General features: G+C 35.7%; 1 protein-coding gene across 1 annotated transcript in view; it reads right to left on the bottom strand.

The window, feature by feature from the left end:
• Positions 1-18,431, bottom strand: part of ADGRV1 (adhesion G protein-coupled receptor V1) — a 564,972-nt gene that overhangs the window by 513,664 nt on the left and 32,877 nt on the right. The window contains exons 4-9 of the mRNA XM_060146321.1: positions 11,037-11,221; positions 8,651-8,800; positions 7,466-7,561; positions 4,629-4,733; positions 3,125-3,238; positions 290-855 (exon numbers count right to left, since the gene is read on the bottom strand). Coding sequence (XP_060002304.1) covers positions 290-855; positions 3,125-3,238; positions 4,629-4,733; positions 7,466-7,561; positions 8,651-8,800; positions 11,037-11,221 — 1,216 coding nt within the window. The remainder of the gene's footprint in view (positions 1-289; positions 856-3,124; positions 3,239-4,628; positions 4,734-7,465; positions 7,562-8,650; positions 8,801-11,036; positions 11,222-18,431) is intronic.

Genomic DNA, 18,431 nt, shown 5'->3' with positions numbered 1-18,431 from the left:
CAGACACTGGTAAAAGCAGAATCCAAATCATAAAGAATGGCTGTTTTTAATATGAAGGAGTAGATATGTAGATGTGCCCTAGGAAACTACCATAATGTGAATTAACTTGCATATTTAAATATGTGATTTAAATATCACTCCCAAAATAGAAAAAAAACAGTGAAACCATGGTCAAGGAAATGACACATACACTTAACAGTTCAGCACTGTGTCCAACACCACAAATATTAAATCTTGGAATAACATATTAAAATAATTGTAGCAATACAACATTTAAAATAAACCCTACCTTGATGTTGTATCTTCATCAATTATAACTGTCTTTTCAAACAAGATACTGCTGAATGAGAGGACACCATACGGTTTGTCGTTTGGCTTAATGGTGACTTGTACAACAGAAGGGACTAATAGCACAGCATCTCCCTGTAAGGTATCTTTTAGTAACATAACATGAAATGATTCAGCAATCTCTGGTATGGCATCATCAATTATTTGAAATTTCAGGTGTGATTCATAAATAAAAGGTGGAAAAACAATAGTTGTGTTTGGCTGAAGATCAATGAAGTCTAAATTTTGCTGGGCGTGTGCTGTTGAATTCCCAGTTATAACAACATAACTGATCGAAATTTCATATTCATCAGATCCAATCATATTTCCCTTGTCATCTTTTCCACGAACCACTGGAATTGTGAGTATGTGGTCTTCCTCAGGTACCAAATAAACACTCTGAACGAATCTCACAGGACTGTCATTTTTCTTAATGATGATCTCAACTGAGCTCCTGGAGGTGTTGATCTCAGCTCCTCCTTCTACACTTTTCAGCTGAATCAAAAATATTTCATCATTTTCTGGTACCTGTCAGAGAAATATAAACAGTGGTAAAACATCAATAACCAAAACACCTGCAAAAAAACCAAAGTGTGAAAAGTCCCTCTGTTTCAATGCAATTACATAGAAATAAAAAAATCTTTACCTGAAGGGAGCAGATAAAGAGGCTTGTTCAGTGTCTATTTACTAAAATATTTTCCAAAGGTAAACAACGTATTTTAGATAAAGCAATTATAAGAACAAGTAAGGAAGTATCAGTATAATGGCTTTCAACCTTGATCAATCTTTAGATAACTAAAGATCTGACAGTAAAAACTAGTTTCATCAGGTGGGTAGGGTCAGAAGCAGCATTCAAGGTCTGATAATAGATAAGAATCTGGAAAACTACATTAACATCACACACAAATTGTTAGTTTTCAATCATGTCAAATTATTCTTGCTTCTCTCTAAACAGTTTCTATCTCAAGATTTAAACATATGATACCAATCACATGATTTTCAAAATACATATCATGTCTCTCTGGAGAACAAGCTACAAGAGTCACTATTAGGCAAAATGATGACACTGTTAAAATGAAACTTTTTAAAAATAAATAAATAAATAAATAAATTTATTCATTTATGGCTGTGTTGGGTCCTTGTTGCTGTGCGCAGGCTTTCTCTAGTTGCGGCGAGCGGGGGCTACTCTTCATTGCGGTGCATAAGCTTCTCATTGCAGTGGCTTCTCTAGTTGCAGTTCACGGGCTACAGGCGTGCACGGGCTTCAGTAGTTGTGGCTCACAGGCTCTAGAGCACAGGCTCAGTAGTTGTGGCGCATGGGCATAGCTGCTCTGAGGCATGTGGGATCTTCCTGGACCAGGGCTCGAATCCGTGACGCCTGGATTGGCAGGCGGGTTCTTAACCACTACATCACTAGGGAAGTCCCGAAACTTTTTTTTTTAAACTACACAGAAATCCTAGGGTTTATCTCTACTGTGCTATTTGAGTTTTTACTTCATTATAAATGATTGAAAGTGAAAAAATATATATTTTTACCTCCATCAATAAAAATATAAAAAGTAAAGCTATTTATCTCAAAAAAGAAAATGTAATGATTTGATTGATGATCTTTTCCCCACAACTTTATTGAGGAATAATCGACAAATATAACTAATATATTTAAGGGGTACAACATGATGATTTGATATACATATACATTGTGATTACAAAGATCAAGATGTTAACACATCTATCACCTTACATAGTTAACTCTGTGTGTGTGTGTGTGTGTGTGTGTGTGTGGAGAGAATACCTAAACCCTACTCTCAGTAACTTTTAAGTATACAATACCATACTATTAACTATAGTCACCATGCTGTATAGTAGATCCTCAGAAGATGATCTTTTAAATTTATAATTAAAATGTATAATTAATCATTGCCCCCAAATTATAACCTGTTAAATGTTCCAGGATCTATAGACAAAAGGTTTTTGTTAGCTTTCACAACCAGATGAATTACAAGTTATCAATGCTATCTAATATTTCATTTTTTCAAGAGAAATACTTTTTTCTAATAATGTCTTCTAATTCATTTTTCTTCTCTTTTGATTTGGTTTCATGATTTTTTTTGTGGGAAGGTAGGGGGATAAATTCCCAGCTATTCCCTTTTTTTCTGATAATACTACTAAGTAATACTACTAATAATAATACTAAGATTATTTTATTAAAAGTCATGTTTTCTTTTGGTTAGCTCATGGGGGACATCCTTGTACATAATGTTCAAATTCATTCTTTCCTTACCAGTTAAACTAGCTGTGTCATGTATCTCAATCCTTGGTAGCTTCAATGTGAAATTAAAAATAACAAAAGCCTTCCTATGAATGTAAACATTTAAAATATCTAAAAAAATGAATATCATATGCAACCAAATTTTCTTTGCTTTTGTAGTAAAATATTTATGCTGGGTAAGTAGTACTGTACCTGCTCAAAACTGAAATCACTAGCACAATCAATCATCAAGGTTTACAAAATGCTTAAATGTTTGTATTAAGTGTGGTTGTCAGTTACATGCAAGTTCATCACCTTTTAAATACACAACTTCATGTGAATTAAATAAGATAAATATTAACAAGATATATTCAAAAGAGATATTTATAGCTAAGGCATAATTGGCCATAATACACTAACTTCACATAGGACTATGTTCTTGAATAATTTCAAATCCTGAACATAATTTAATACTTGACATAATATTCTCTAACATGTCTGTAACACAGAGAGAGGCCTTGTCCCTTTTAAGCACTTAACACATCCTACCTCGTCATCAAGAACTGTCAAGTTATAAACTACTGTTCCACTGCCAGGAGGAACAGTGATGTTCCCTTTAACTGGACTTAAATCTTCTTCAGGTGGGTTTGGGCCACCCTCTACCTGCAAGGAAACACAGTGCCATCAATAAACATGAAATATTTCAGAAGAATAAGAAAGCATTATTGTGATATCAGCTGACATATTTAGTTAAAAATGTTTTGCAAGAGGAATGATACTTTAAAAAAAATTTTTAATAAACAAATATATCCTGGTACTTCCACCAAAAAGAAAAAAAAAAGAAGAATGATACTAACCTATATTGTCTGCCCTTCTAACTAATAGTCAAGGCCTGTAATATAATTACAGATCTTGACTATGATTACATTAAACTACATGGTTTCTAAGAGCTTTCTCTTTTTTTCTCAACCGTACTATTAAACCTGACAAAAAACTTATAAGTACTTTTTCTGGAGCGGAATGTATTCACAATTAGTGTACTCTCTTAAGTAACGGAATCAAATACCAGTTCCACCACTGGCGGTGTAACCTTGGGCAAGGTATTTAATAACTCTGTCCAGCTTTTTCCTCATCTTTAATATGAGCATAATAATGTCCACTTTCCAGGCTAGATATGAATATTTAATAAAATCATATTCCTTTTGAAAAGTATTAAGTACTCTGTGTCTAACCCTTTTTTAGGTACTAAGGATATAGCAGTGAACAAGGCAAACTTTCTACCCACCAGGAACTTACATTTAATGAAAAGGAACAAATGGAAGATAAATAAATGTGTGTCCGATGATGGTAAGTACTATGGAGAAAAAATTTTAAAGGGCATGAGGGAGATTGAGTGCTGGGAAGAGTTGCAGTTTACATGCAGCGATAATCAGTGTAAAGCACTTAGAACAGTATACGGCAATATTAAGTGCTCCACAAATGTTAGCTGTAATTATTTCAACATAACAGAAGGCTCAAGAGCTAATAAAATAACTTCAGACATCCATAGAGAGTTGAAAACACTATAACCTGATGATGCCTTATCGTTTCTACAGCCAATTTTCTTCCAAATTTGGAGTACAGCTGCTGTTAACACCATCCATTAAGTATATTTTTTAAAATGGGGAATGTATATGGGGGAAGACTACATATTAAATAATTTTATATAAGCCTAAGGAACCCATAAGCATTTTAAAATTTTATATCCTTGAAAAGATTTATCATAAACGTTCTATGAATTTTATAGAATTAACATTATTATTCAATTTGTGGTTTATTATTATCCTGTAATCTAAAATGATATGTTGTGTTTCACATAAGCACAGTATATCCAAGCAGCAAGGAAAACGGTTTTATATTAAACATGAAATTTATCAGATGATCAAAGTATTTACTTTTATTTTATTTTCATTAAGTCATGCTTATTATACAAAGGACCTTGATTTTAAAATTACAGCCATCTGGTATGAACTCTGAAGCGTTACCATTTAAAATGATTTCAGAGTAAACTTACCTCAAAAGTCACACTGACCATCCCATAGGTTCCTTTTTCTCTGATGAGAGTAAGAGGCACAGTTTCATTTCTGCCCGGGGGCTCACTCACTGTGATTGAGAAAGGCTATTGGAAGAGCAAAGACGATTAGGTGCTGATCAATCAGAGACAGAAGCTCGTGCAAACTGTTACCTTAGAAATCCTAATTTTCCACAGACAAATCAATCTACATTGTGCTCTAAAAATGTGGGGTTTCCTAGCATTCACTAACTGTAGCTAATAACGCTTAAAAGGTTAAAATAATAGTATAAAGGGAACATAAAACTAGTCAGGCAAAAGATGGAGGTTCTTGTCCTGCTTCCAGCAACAAGCAGCTGTTCCGCTGAGGAATCTTAAAGGTTATCTCATTGAAAGATGATGAACTCAAACGCTCCCAGGGGCCCAGGAGGTCACAGAAATGAGTTGTGCCTCCAAGCCAGGGCAGCTCATTGGGACTACGGTTCAGCCTTGCTCCCAACCACTGTTCCCTCCTCATTGGTCAGTTAGCCACTGAAAGCAGACATCTGCTAATGACTTTTTCAGGACATGATCACTGAGGGGAAGAAAAAGCCAGGACTTCAAATGTTGCACAGTGTTGGCATGGTAGGGTAGAAGAGATGAGTGGGCAGGTACACGCTAGCTAAGGCCGCAGGTGACACTAAGTCTCAGTATCCCCATCCATCAACAGGAATAGGAATGCCTGTCTCAAACAGTTGTGATGAGGTGTCAATAATTCACGTCTAAGTGCTTATCCTAGTACATGTCACACAGTGAGGACCCAGCAAATGTTGGCTATAACTGTTATCATCATCATCATTACCTTCATCATCGATATAATCATCATGCAGTCTGGAAACCAAAGCCAGCCTATGTAGTAACGACTGTGAGCTCAACAGTTACTTAGTTTAATTTTAATCACACAGGGCAGGTGCCTAGTCAGAGGCTTCCTGGCAGCTCTGAGATCACAACACTCAGGGACCTAGGACAAATGCTAGAGACTAGGACTCACTCCCAGCAGCTAAGATATTTAATTTAATGTCAAAAGAAAAAAGGAAAGAAACCTTTAAACAAGTCAGTATGAGGTGCGGGATGAGTGTAGAGGAAAAGAAGTAGGGAGAAAAATTAAGCAATTAAGGGAGCCTGGTTCATAATTAACTAAAAATTCCAGATCATTCAAATAGAAGCGATTGATTAATTAATTTTTGTAAATGTTGATATAATGGAAGTTACAAAACGTCTACTACCTTGGCATTATTCACATATCCATTTTAATAAAGATACTGCAACTATAAAGATCATATTTATCTAAAGCTCACCTTGTTTCAAAGATAATTCAAGGTGCTAAGAAAATGACATACAATACACCAACTGAAGTAGCAATCTAAATTGGAAAATAAATAAAAAGCTGGGGAGTGTCACATTACCTTTTAATAATGATAATTAATAACATGATTCAAAAAGACTCCACACCAGGAAGTTTATTGTAGACTAAAACTTACTTGCAATATCCAATTTTACTTGAGATAAATTTTCTTTTATTTCAGAGCTGAAAACAATTTCTCTCAAAGGTGGGGGGGACCTGTGTTGTGTGTTTTTTTCTAAAGAACAAAACCCTCTGAACATAGGACTGGCCAGGGACACAGGAATTTGGTGATAAAGGAGAAAAAAATGAACTGTTGAGCAAAACTGAGGAAGATGACATGGAGTTTTAACCTTCAAGAAATAGTAATTAATAGGAAAATCTCAGGGTAGGGAATAAATATAGAATAACTATATTTAACAGCTATAACATCTGCTATTCAATTGTAAGTTTACTATAGGTTTTTTCAGTGTTCTTTCAATATATTTTTTTGTCTAGAATCACTCTAAACTTTCAGAGGAGGCTAAGAGACAATGCTTTTTGAAGTGCCAGTTGGGGACATCAAGCACAAGGAACTGTGTTACATCTGCTACAGACTGAATGTTTGTGTCCCCCCAAAATTCATGTTCAAATCCTAACCCCCAAAGTGATGTTATTAGGAGTTGGGGCCTTTGGGAGGGGAGTAGGTCATGAGAGCAGAGCCCTCATGAATGGGATTAGTATGCTTATAAAAGAGACCCCAGAGACCTCTCTTGCCCCTTCCACCACATGAAAACACAGCAAAAAGACAGCTGTCTATGAACCAGGAAGTCAGCCTGTACCAAACACCGAATCTGCTAAAGCCCCGATCTTGGACTTCTCCGCCTCCATAACTGTAAGAAATAAATTTCTGTTGTTTTTAAGCCACCCAGTCCATGGTATTTTGTTATAGCAGACCAAACTGACAAGGACAACATCTGAGTTAGAGACCACCAGAGGAGGTAACAAATGAGTCAGGTGAAATGATCAGCAGAAAGAGATTAGGGCAAGAGATGACCACGATCATAGCGGTCCCCTCATTTCACAGAAATCTTAGGTAAAACAAAAGGACAGTCTACAGAATGTGGAATACAGATGGAGTTAGACCAAATTTTATTTATATATCAAAAGACAGGATGATTCTAGGTAGCATAGAAAGTAATCACAAAATTTAATAGACGGTTATCTAGGCAACCACAAGATTCATCAAATTATAACCATAGGGCTTCCCCGGTGGCACAGTGGTTGAGAGTCTGCCTGGCGATGCAGGGGACACGAGTTCATGCCCCGGTCCACGAAGATCCCACATGCCGCGGAGCGGCTGGGCCCGTGAGCCATGGCCACTGAGCCTGGGCGCCCGGAGCCTGTGCTCCGCAACGGGAGAGGCCACGACAGTGACAGGCCCGCGTACCGAAAAAAAAAAAAAAAATTATAACCATACCATATTAAATGAAATAATTCCAAATGCATTGTCATTTGACAATATTGTCACAGTAACAGTCCTTGGCCATCCAAGCTTCACATTTGCTGAAGGTTTCTAAAATAAAAGCCCAAAAGTAAATTAAGCAATTAAACATAAGAGGAAAAAAGAGATTATTTTAAAAGGATTTTGGTCTTTATGTAATCATTCAGAATATGAATAAAAATACAAGTATATTTTTAATGCACAGATTAAGAAAATATATTAAAACTAAGTCAATGTGGTTAAGTTCTAAACAAGAATTCTTCAAAAGAGTTTTGAAAACCATTAATCACTATTAAAATATAAATTGTTATAAATATAAATAATCACTGGCTAGTAATATATTCTAATTTCATTACCAATATAACAGAGAATTAAGTAACAGTATGAAATTCTATTCATATGTGATTTTTTTCTTACACTATAGAAGGTGCTGAAACTTAAGAATTAGTTATTCTATAAATCATAGAACCAAATTAAAGCTAAAATAATAAAGCAATTTTTCTAATAAATATGGGAAGAGTTTGCTACATTTCTATTAATATTCAATAGCAGCATAAAGAAATACGAAAAAAGAGTGTCTTACAAAAGTAAAACATGACTGCTTCAAGTGCCATTTTCACAAAAATTTTAATCACACCAACCCAGTCATTCCAAAAAAATTCTCAGTTCACTTCAGAAAAATTAAGTAGAGCAGTGTTAGCCATCACTGCCTCAGCCATAAAGGACAATTAAACCTTAGGGTAGTCAAGCATTTTTCCCAGGAGCGCTCCAAATTTATTCTAAGGCACAGGGACCTCCCACTGCCAAGCCTGCTTTTTGTACCCTTCTCCTTTGAACTCAGAAGTCACGGTCATTCTTTGTGCATCTGGTAGCAGAAGAGGGATAAAAGAGAAAAGGGCCAAAGGGAAGACAAGGTTTTCCTGAGCATCTGTCATGGCAATTCCTAAATAAGCTGAATTAATCCAAAAACTAGCTGTAGAATCTTCTAAACAAGATTGTCTGAGGAATAACCAGACCATGGAATTGCCAAAGAGACTGTCAGTTCTGGCTTCTATGAAAACCACCACCAGGCACTTAAATTGGCTCATCTCTAGAGAAAATGATTTTTAAGCATTGTAAGATTTTTATGAGTTTAAGCTTACTGGGGAAAAAAGGACTTACCTGTAAAATTAGGTGAAAAATAAAAGTTTCATCCGGCTCCGGTAAATCATCATCACATACTGCTATGTACACTGTCCTATTTGTTTCTCCAACAGGTATAAAAGCTGCAGCATATGTGTCAAAAAAGTCACCGGTGTCATCTCCATACAGCTATCAAATGCAAAACACAGTTCTTACATAACACAGTGTCAGGACAAGCAAAATTGATGCTAATTAGAGCAATTAACAGGCAAAACAAACATGAATCATCAAATGACACTGATGTTTATAAACAGGATGTGGAAAAACAAAACGAATATCTAACAACCAAAAAAAATCACCTTAAAAAAAGCATTATAAGAAGAAATGATTCTATATAAAAACATTTGTTTACGCTCTAGAAGGTAAAGGAATCACTAGATTCCTCACAGAAAAGTAATAATTATAAAGGAAAGTAATGATGTGAAATTTTTTTCTCTGCCTCTTGATTGATGTGAAGTGGATTACAGCAAACCTAACAGGGAAGACAAATTGCAGTTAAAACTCTCCCAAAGAAGAGGTGTAAGTAGCCAAAATACATCAGGAAAATCAATTATTTCCCTATCAGTTTTAAAGAAACTACTCTTTCCAAAACTTTAAACCTGAAGTTTTATTTATATTCTCCCACAACACCAACAAGGACCCAATTCTTTTAGCATACCAAGTTATTAGTCATTATAAATTTTTCCTCAAAACTTTTTAAGACCTCATTCTGTAACATCAGCATTGCTAAGATTCTCAAGGGAGCAATAATTATGAAATTATAATGGAGCAACTTCTTGTGCAAATCCAAATGAGATTTCTTCTGCCAAAGAACCCAAAATGAGTAACTTAGCTACTAGAAAAAAAAAAAACCATTTAGTATAAACTAAAAATGAAGGATGTCTATAGGGATATTGTAGTCAATTTCTAGTTCTCATTTACAAAATAAAGTTAGTTTTAAATACTTGAAAAATCCAAGTAAGTTGTTAAGGGTGTTGGAAAACTTGTTCTCACACCTTAATATAAAAAGTGACACAAAAAGTGGCACAGTCTCTTTAGAAAGTATTAAATATCAAGAGACACTGATACAAATAAAGAGTAAAACCACAGTAATCCAACCCAAAAAATCATTTAACAATCCAAAATATACAAAAATTGATATGTACGTAAACAGTTTCATCAGAGCAATATTTACAACAGCAAAAATTGGAAGCAACCTCTATGAAAAACTGCTGAGATATGACTGGGAAATGATGACCCCACCATCAAGAAAAGTTGTGAATACGACAGAGCAACCTGAAAAAATTATTACGATAGAATCAAAATTATATGTAAAAAGTTATTAAATATAATATATACTCAAACTAAAAATAAATTCAATAAATATATATACATGTCATAAATTAAAAACTAAAAGCAATGCACCAAATTATAATACTGTGTTTCTTTCATAGATAGTTTTTCTTCTTTGTGTCTTTTTACAGTGTGTCCCAATGTGACGATTTAACCTATTGTTTAAAAACTTATTTTGAGGGGCTCCCCTGGTGGCGCAGCGGTTGAAAGTCCACCTGCCGATGCAGGGTACACGGGTTCATGCCCCGGTCCGGGAGGATGCCACATGCCATGGAGCGGCTGGGCCCATGAGCCATGGCCGCTGAGCCTGCGCGCTCAGAGCCTGTGCTCCGCAACAGGAGAGGCCACAACAGTGAGAGGCCCGTGTACCGGGAAAAAAAAAAAAAAAAAAAAACCTTATTTTTTAAAATAAAAATTCCAAGTAATTTGGGTCTCAAATATATCAATGTCCTTAGTGGTCATATGACATGATTTTCTGGTTAAACACAAATATATGTACATATAATCTATCTACTAACTAAACTGTGTGCAAGATAGAGCAATAGTTTAACAAATTCCATCTAACTTCTACTTAATATACTTAATTTCTCCCAAAAAAGGAGCTCTCTGACATAAGGGTTTTTTTTAATTGCCATTTCTCTACATTTAAATATTTCATATATTTTCTCTAAGCCACCTGATACTAAGTAATAAATCCAAGCAGAGATAATGAGAATTCAAGTTATCCAAAATAAAATGTTCTTTTACTTAGAAATACTTCTTCATATCTTGGGGGTTTATTTGTTTTAAAATAAACATACGAACATTTTAAAATAATCAGCCTATATCTTTAAAATACTGTATCTTTACTGTCAAATGCACATGCTACCTTAGAGCACTCTATAAACCTCTAACAGATATAAAAGGAATAAATCGTTTATCTGCAAATTGTTTATCATAATGGAACTACTCAAAGAGTTAAAAAATTCTTATCACTGAAACTAAAACATTTCCTATCTACTTCTGTAAAAACAGAACTATTGTCATTTCTTACCGATACAATTGCAGTGACATTTGCTGGGTCTCCTATCCTTTCAATGACAAGACGAATAACTGTTGTACTTGTTTCATTAACTACAAATTCTGTTTGTCCGGCAAACCTTACTTCTGTTTCTCCAAACACAAAAGGGATGAATAAAGCTGAAAGAAGATTTACTAATAAAGATGCAGAGGGCATCCCTATAGGGAAAAAACAAAAAAAGATTTCGTTCACAAAATATATCCAATATATTTTCATTACGTTGCATTACCTACAGATAAGACTGAAGAGTTAGTAAGCAACTAAGACATAAAAATCCATCAAATATTAAGCCATCCAATGCAAATGTGTGATCACAGAAATAAGTCAAAAATCACAACCCTCTTCGGTACTGTTTACTATCCATAAGTACTTTTTGTTCTTTAATTTACATATTAACATAATAGTTATAACTTGCCTTAAACTTATCTATTAAATTTAGTTTATTAAAAAAATTTGTCCCTCCAGGGCTTCCCTGGTGGCGCAGTGGTTAAGAATCCACCTGCCAACGCAGGGGAGCTGGGTTCAAGCCTTGGTCCGGGAGGATTCCACCTGCCACGGAGCAACTAAGCCCGTATGCCACAACTACTGAGCCTGCGCTCTAGAGCCCGTGCTCTGCAACAAGAGAAGCCACGACAATGAGAAGCCCGCACACCGCAACGAAGTGTGGCCCCGCTCGCCGCAACTAGAGAAAGCCCGCGTGCAGCAACACAGACCCAACACAGCCAAAAATAAAAACAAATTAATTAATTTAAAAAAGAATAATCTTAAAAAAAAGTCCCTCCAATTTATTCTAAGTAAAACCTAAGCAACAACATGAAAGTTGAGTTAAAGCCCATCTTCTCCCAAATCAAACCGTAAAATACAAGTCAAAACTAAAAATTACCAAATGGATTGATAATCTTAATGGGACATTATTTATTTGATGATTATACAAATATGAGCAAACTCTTGGAACTGTTACATAAAGCAGCTGAAGCTAAAAGTTTATATCTTGTTTGTATCTACTTTTCCCATAGTTTTGTCTTGAGGATGCTTTTAATTTTTTAGTTATTGCAGGAAATGCTAATCCTTTCAAAGAACACACAAATTTCCAGGACTTAAATTTCTCCCATTTTCCTAGCTAAAATACTAATATCACTTCTTAGAAAATGTCCACGTTGCTTTAAAACTAAGGAAATTTGGCAAAGTGTTTCTTTCTTTTCCATAACTCTTATAGTTTTCTTAGTACAATGTGTGTGTTTATGAGTCATCAATATTGTTCCTACTTTTAACACTGTGTAATTCAAGTTTTCAAAAGCCTAACAGTGCAGTGGCCTCTCGAAAGAGCTGGTATTTTGTAATGTAGATGTACCTCTAAAAATGTGAACAATTTATCTCACGGATCATTAAGATTCCAAAGGATTATGTGATCAGTCACACGAACATAACAAGTTCATGCGTTTTAAAGAAGAGTTGCATCATGTACTCTATGAGCCAAAATGCTTCCTATTAATCTTTACCTTGGTCAAGAAGTAATAAAATTTTCATGTATCTGGTATTTCCACATGGCGAAACATAGCTTTCTATTTAGGAACTACCACATAAACCAGCCCTTGATATATTTTAGGGTTAAAATGCAATTTTCTCAGTCGAGTATATTCAAACAGTGCAGTCTGGGATTGCCTAATGAAGTCTCACATGTTTATGGCTGCAAAATCCATAGACAGGGATGCAGAGTTCAGACAGAGTCCAGGAAACAGACGTAGACCAACAGGGACAGAGATTCTGGAGCACTGAGGCATTTTTTACACCTGTGCCTTCTCTCTTAGAAAGCTGCCATGGGGCTAAGGGACCTGGGAGAAGAAATAAAATAGTTCGCCCTCACCAACTGCAAACTCTTCCTCGACTTCTAAGCCAAGAGTGTGTACTGAGAGAGAAGGAAAGAAAAAAGATGAAAGAGAAGGAAAACAGGAAAGCCTAGGTAAGGTGGGAAACTGGGAGCTCTGGGCTAAACCAGAGACAATGGAAGATCTTTTGTGGAATTCTAAAGCCAGGATGATTTTACATCTCACTTATGACAAATAGTGGGAAAGAAAGAAACTAGGGCCAAGAAAGAGAATACAGAATGGAGGGGTGAGGAGGTAGCAACCCAGGCCTTGGATGTGTAAGAAAAAGACAACTTTGGTCTGTTGCAATTTTGAAAGAAAAATCTCAAATCCTTGAACATGAGATGTAATAGAACCATGAGTTGAGAGAAATAAGATGACACCTGAAGTTCTAAGTAAGAAAAAGTGAGACTGAGTTATAGCATGAGAAGGGCAAATCATGTATGACTGGGAACATAAGTTCTCAAAATCTTTCATGCATAACAATCAACTCCAACATTTGTTAAAATGCTGATTTGCAAACCCTGAAATTCTGATCCAGTGAGTTTAGGGTGGGGCCCAGGAATCTGCATTTAACGGACAGCCCTATCGATTCTAATACAACTGATCCTTGAGACACCCTTTGAAATACATTATCCAAGAGTGTGAGAAATTATGAGGGATGTGTCTTGGAGGAGACATGAAATAGATCACATTTGTAGCTTTAAGTTAATTACTGAATTTTTCAATACAATACGCTTGAACTTACTGCAGACGTCCTCATATATTTTTCTACATATTACTATATAGCAATTTAAGATTCCATATATCCTGAAGAAAAAAATGTCATGACGTATAGAACGAAATCATAACAGCAGATGCTTATATAGTGTTGTTCTATGTACTTTATACACAATAACACAATTAATCTTCACAACACACCTGTGAAGAAGGTGCTGATATCATTAACCCTATTCTATAGCTCAGGGAACTAAGGCACAGACAGATTAGTTAACACAGGCAGTGTTACTTAGCTAAGTGGCTACGCAGGATTTGAACCCAGGAGTCTACCTCCAGACGCTCTACCCATAACCACACTAGGCTGCCTCTTACACATTATTCCTACAAATCACACATCTCTGTCTTTAATAACATGGTAGGTAATTTATGCTACATTTTTCCAAGCTTTCTATTATTTTAAACTCATGCACAATAACCAAAACTACCATAAAACTGCATGCTTAATGCATCTCCTAAAGGTCTGCACCTTATTATTCTGATAAACATGAAATTTATTTAACTAAAACTACAGTTCTCTTGACTACTTTAAATATTTAACGTCTTTTAATGTCAGGACCAATGAGCTCAAATGGTGCATTCCTGCAGTCTCCCAGGCAATTAGATCTTGTGGTTAAGTCAGTAAACTCATTTTAAATTGACTCACATCAGTGAGTTTTGAGATTATGCAAAATGAACAAACAAGCATCACTGGAAATGCCTCAAATTCTGTGACATCATTGATAATTGAATCTCCTCTGCTTTCATCTTTTCAACTTGTAAGAAAAGTTGTTGCGGCAAAGTTGGCATTCAATAGAAGTTAGAAGATGAAGAAAAAGCTTTGAAAGTGAAGTTCCCATTAGAAGACAGGCATAATTACACAAATGCTGAATAGTTTCTTTTTTAGGGTAACTAGGTACATTTTCCTCTATCATACTAAAAATCTAGCCTTTGGAATTCCCTTTATTAAACTCAGAAAACTAGGCGTTAGTAACTGACACAACACATAAATCTTACATCTATTTCAGGTCACTTTTCTCTTATTAGATTTAATGAATGTTTTACATGACCCACAAGACCACCTATTTTAAACGTCTCTATGAAATGAATTTCAAACCACATATGTTTAAAGATCATTATGTGCTTAATTCATATTCTTTCACAATTGTGAAAGAATAATTTTAGCTTCACTGAATCATTCCTCTGCTCTGCAATGGCATGATATTCCAATATTCAAATCCTCTCATTTCCAGCTATCACCCATGTTACCCTCACACCTCCCACTCCTGATCAGCATGATTAAAAAAAAAAAAATGAAAATTGTTCCTGCCAGTAGATCTCTTACCTCTTAATCAATCTCTTATTGTGTTAAAACAATATGAGATTTAGGTTACTTTCTTATTTCCTGGATTACACTATGAAGTTTGCATAGAGTCCTGATAGCATGCAGACACAAAGTCTCAGGTTCTTGCATATTCAGCCTAACCAACTAGTCACCTAATTCTACAAAAAATACTTCAAAACTAAAATCAGGAATATATTAGAACAGCTCTAACAATGCAAACTGGTTGCTTTCAGAAGAGCAGCTTACAGTTTGGTATAACATCTGTATACTGAGTGCCTACTATACACTGTATAACACCTGTGCTAATCACTGAGGACACAAAGACCCACAAGAGATGGCCCTTGGTTCCAAGATACTCACAGGGGTGGGCAAAGGATTTAGATCGGCCATCAAAGCCAACAAGACACAATTCTGATGAAATAATGCCATTTGCAGCAACATGGAGCCTGGAGATTATCACACAAGTGAAGTAAGTCAGACAGAGAAAGACAAATATAATATGATATCGCTTATATGTGTAATCTAAAAAACAAACAATGATACAAATGAACTTATTTACAAAACAGAAACAGACTCACAGACTTAGAAAACAAACTTATGGTTACCAAAGGGGAAAGGCTGGGGGAGGCGGGATAAATTAGGAGTTTGGGATTAACATATACACACTGCTACATATAACATAGATAACCAACAAGGACCTAGTTTATAGCACAGGGAACTCTGCTCAATATTCTGTGATAACCTAAATGGGAAAAGAACTTAAAAAAGAATAGATATATGTATATGTATAAACTGAATCACTTTGCTGTACACCTGAAACTAACACAACCTTGTAAATCAACTATAGTCCAATATAAAATTTAAAAAAAAATTTTTAAAGACAATTCTGAGACTTTTGCTTAAGCATAAAGATGCAGATTCCCTCTACTGCTGGACTCAGGATCATGTTGATTGGGGCCAGTTTTCTCTGAAGTCTGAAAATGAAGCCAACACAGCCAAAGACAGATCTAAGAGGTGGAGAAGAGCCAAGTCTTGATAATCGAGCTCAGGTTCCTGAATCCAGTTTTACCCTTGCCTTTTCAGTTGCTGAGGCAATAAATTACATTTTCTGCTATAGCCAGCTTGGTTTGGATATTCGGTCACTTCCAGCATCAACATTTATCCATTAAATTCAAACCTGTGATATTGTGAACTCATGTCAGGATACACCAAGTGGAAGATCCCTCCTCCTCCCCTCTCACACTCAACAGCCATGGTCTTTTCTAAACATTTGTGAAAGGACACCACACCAGCTATCTTTCCTGTTCTCATGCAATTATTACCACCATCTACAATATTATCTCCTCCACCTTGAAATGGACAATTACTAGTGAGGAAATTTAGAACACATAGACAAACCAAAAATGCTTTCACAATAGAACAAAGCAGGACAGGAGTATACCACACTGATTCAGCATTCTGAAAAAGTTAATGCCCTTCTGATTGTCCTAAGGAACCCCAATATCATGCTTCTTCAAATTAGCCAGGCATTAATTCCTTTCTCTTGCTTTTTTCCCTGATGCCTAGCTCTTCTTCCCTTCTGAAAATCTACTGGTATTTGCTAATTTCATTCCTCACTTGTATTACTTAGCACAGAAACATACTAAATTTCATTTATAAAAAAATACCTGCCCCCACAATAAGTTGTAATAATCACTGAATTCTAAATTCTGTTTATCTAGGATATTACCTTCCTCCCACCTTGCCTCTTATTAATAGGTACCTCAGAAAAGGTAGCAAGTATACTATATTTTGAATAAATGGGAATAGTCTTCTACTTTAAGTTTCGATAAGTCTGTATAAACAAAATAGAATAAAATATATAAATGAGAATCAGGACCCAATAGACGACAGTGTAAAGAAAAACAGGAGAATTCAACTGATTTTGATGATTTTGAAGTGATCAACTTTCATACATAACCCTTCATCAATGTGAAAGGTAATTTGGTCTTTTTAAGTTTCACAATAAAAACCGTACAACCTCTGTGAATGACAGGAGAAGGTGAAAAGACAAACATTACTAGTGATGAATTGAAGAGATACATTGACCTTTCAGCTTCAGCTGTTGCCTTGTCAATGCCATAGCAAGCATCTTCCCACGGTGTGACCACCAGGTAATTCATACTGAAAATATGATCCTAATGGAGCAAGGTTTTCAAGTTTAGAATTACTTGAATTCTATTACATTTACTAAAGAGCATTCTAAAACTATAGAATTACTCCTGTGGAACAAGAGAAGTTTCATCATTCATATCATCAATTATTCAGCCTCTAAGAATTCTTAATCTGTGTTACTGGTATTTGGCGAGTACTACAAAAAATTAGCCGTTTCCTTCTTCCATACCAAAATAGAATTTAAATGTGCAACTTTCAAAAGCAAAATAATCTAACGTTACAAATTGAGGAAATGCTAAATACTTTTAAATGATAAAGGGAGGGACTTCCCTGGTGGCGCAGTGGTTAAGAATCTGCCCGCCAATGCTGGGGAAAGGGATTCAAGCCCTGGTCCGGGAAGACCCACATGCCGCGGAGCAACTAAGCCCGTGCGTCACAACTACTGAGCCTGTGCTCTAGAGCCCGTGAGCCACAACTACTGAGCCTGCATGCCACAACTAGCCCACACGCCTAGAGCCCGTACTCCGCCACAAGAGAAGCCACCACAATGAGAAACCCGCACACCGCAATGAAGAGTAGCCCCTGCTGGCCGCAACTAGAGAAAGCCCACGCACAGCAAAGACCCAACGCAGCCAAATAAATAAATAAATCTTAAAAAAAAAAAAATGATAAAGGGAATAGTCTCATAGTTATTCAGACTATAAAGGATGTTTCTTACCTTTATTTTTTACTTACTTTACAATTTTAAGGAATATATTTTTATTCATCTTTAACATATGTAGAGGTGGTACAATATTAAAAAGGAACAAAAATTAAACAATAAACAGTCTCCCTCACACCAGCCCCCACCTGCCAAATGCCTCTTCTACCCACAGTCCATTACAGTTATCAATGTCGTCTGTCTCTCATGAGAGAATCTATTATACACGTATTAAAATGTATGTCTAGGGACTTCCCTGGCGGTCCAGTGGTTAAGACCTCACCTTCCAATGCAGGAGATGCAGGTTCAGTCCCTGGTTGGGGAGCTAAGATCCCATATGCCTCCTCGTGGCCAAAAAACCAAAAACATAAAAACAGAAGATATATTGTAACAAATTCAATAAAGACTTTAAAAAAAAAATGGTCCACATAAAAAAATATATATATGTCTATAGGAGAAAATGCCTGCAACGAATTCTGCTTTCTTCTCCATACAGACTACAGGAATCAACACATTTTTTCAAGACAGTGGTTAACAGAGAAGTAAAT

Source organism: Lagenorhynchus albirostris, chromosome 3 (genome assembly GCF_949774975.1).
Source record: "Lagenorhynchus albirostris chromosome 3, mLagAlb1.1, whole genome shotgun sequence".
Taxonomy (NCBI): domain Eukaryota; kingdom Metazoa; phylum Chordata; class Mammalia; order Artiodactyla; family Delphinidae; genus Lagenorhynchus; species Lagenorhynchus albirostris.
Note: the sequence above shows the minus strand (reverse complement) of the source record. Positions and strands in the feature narration are given on the sequence as shown.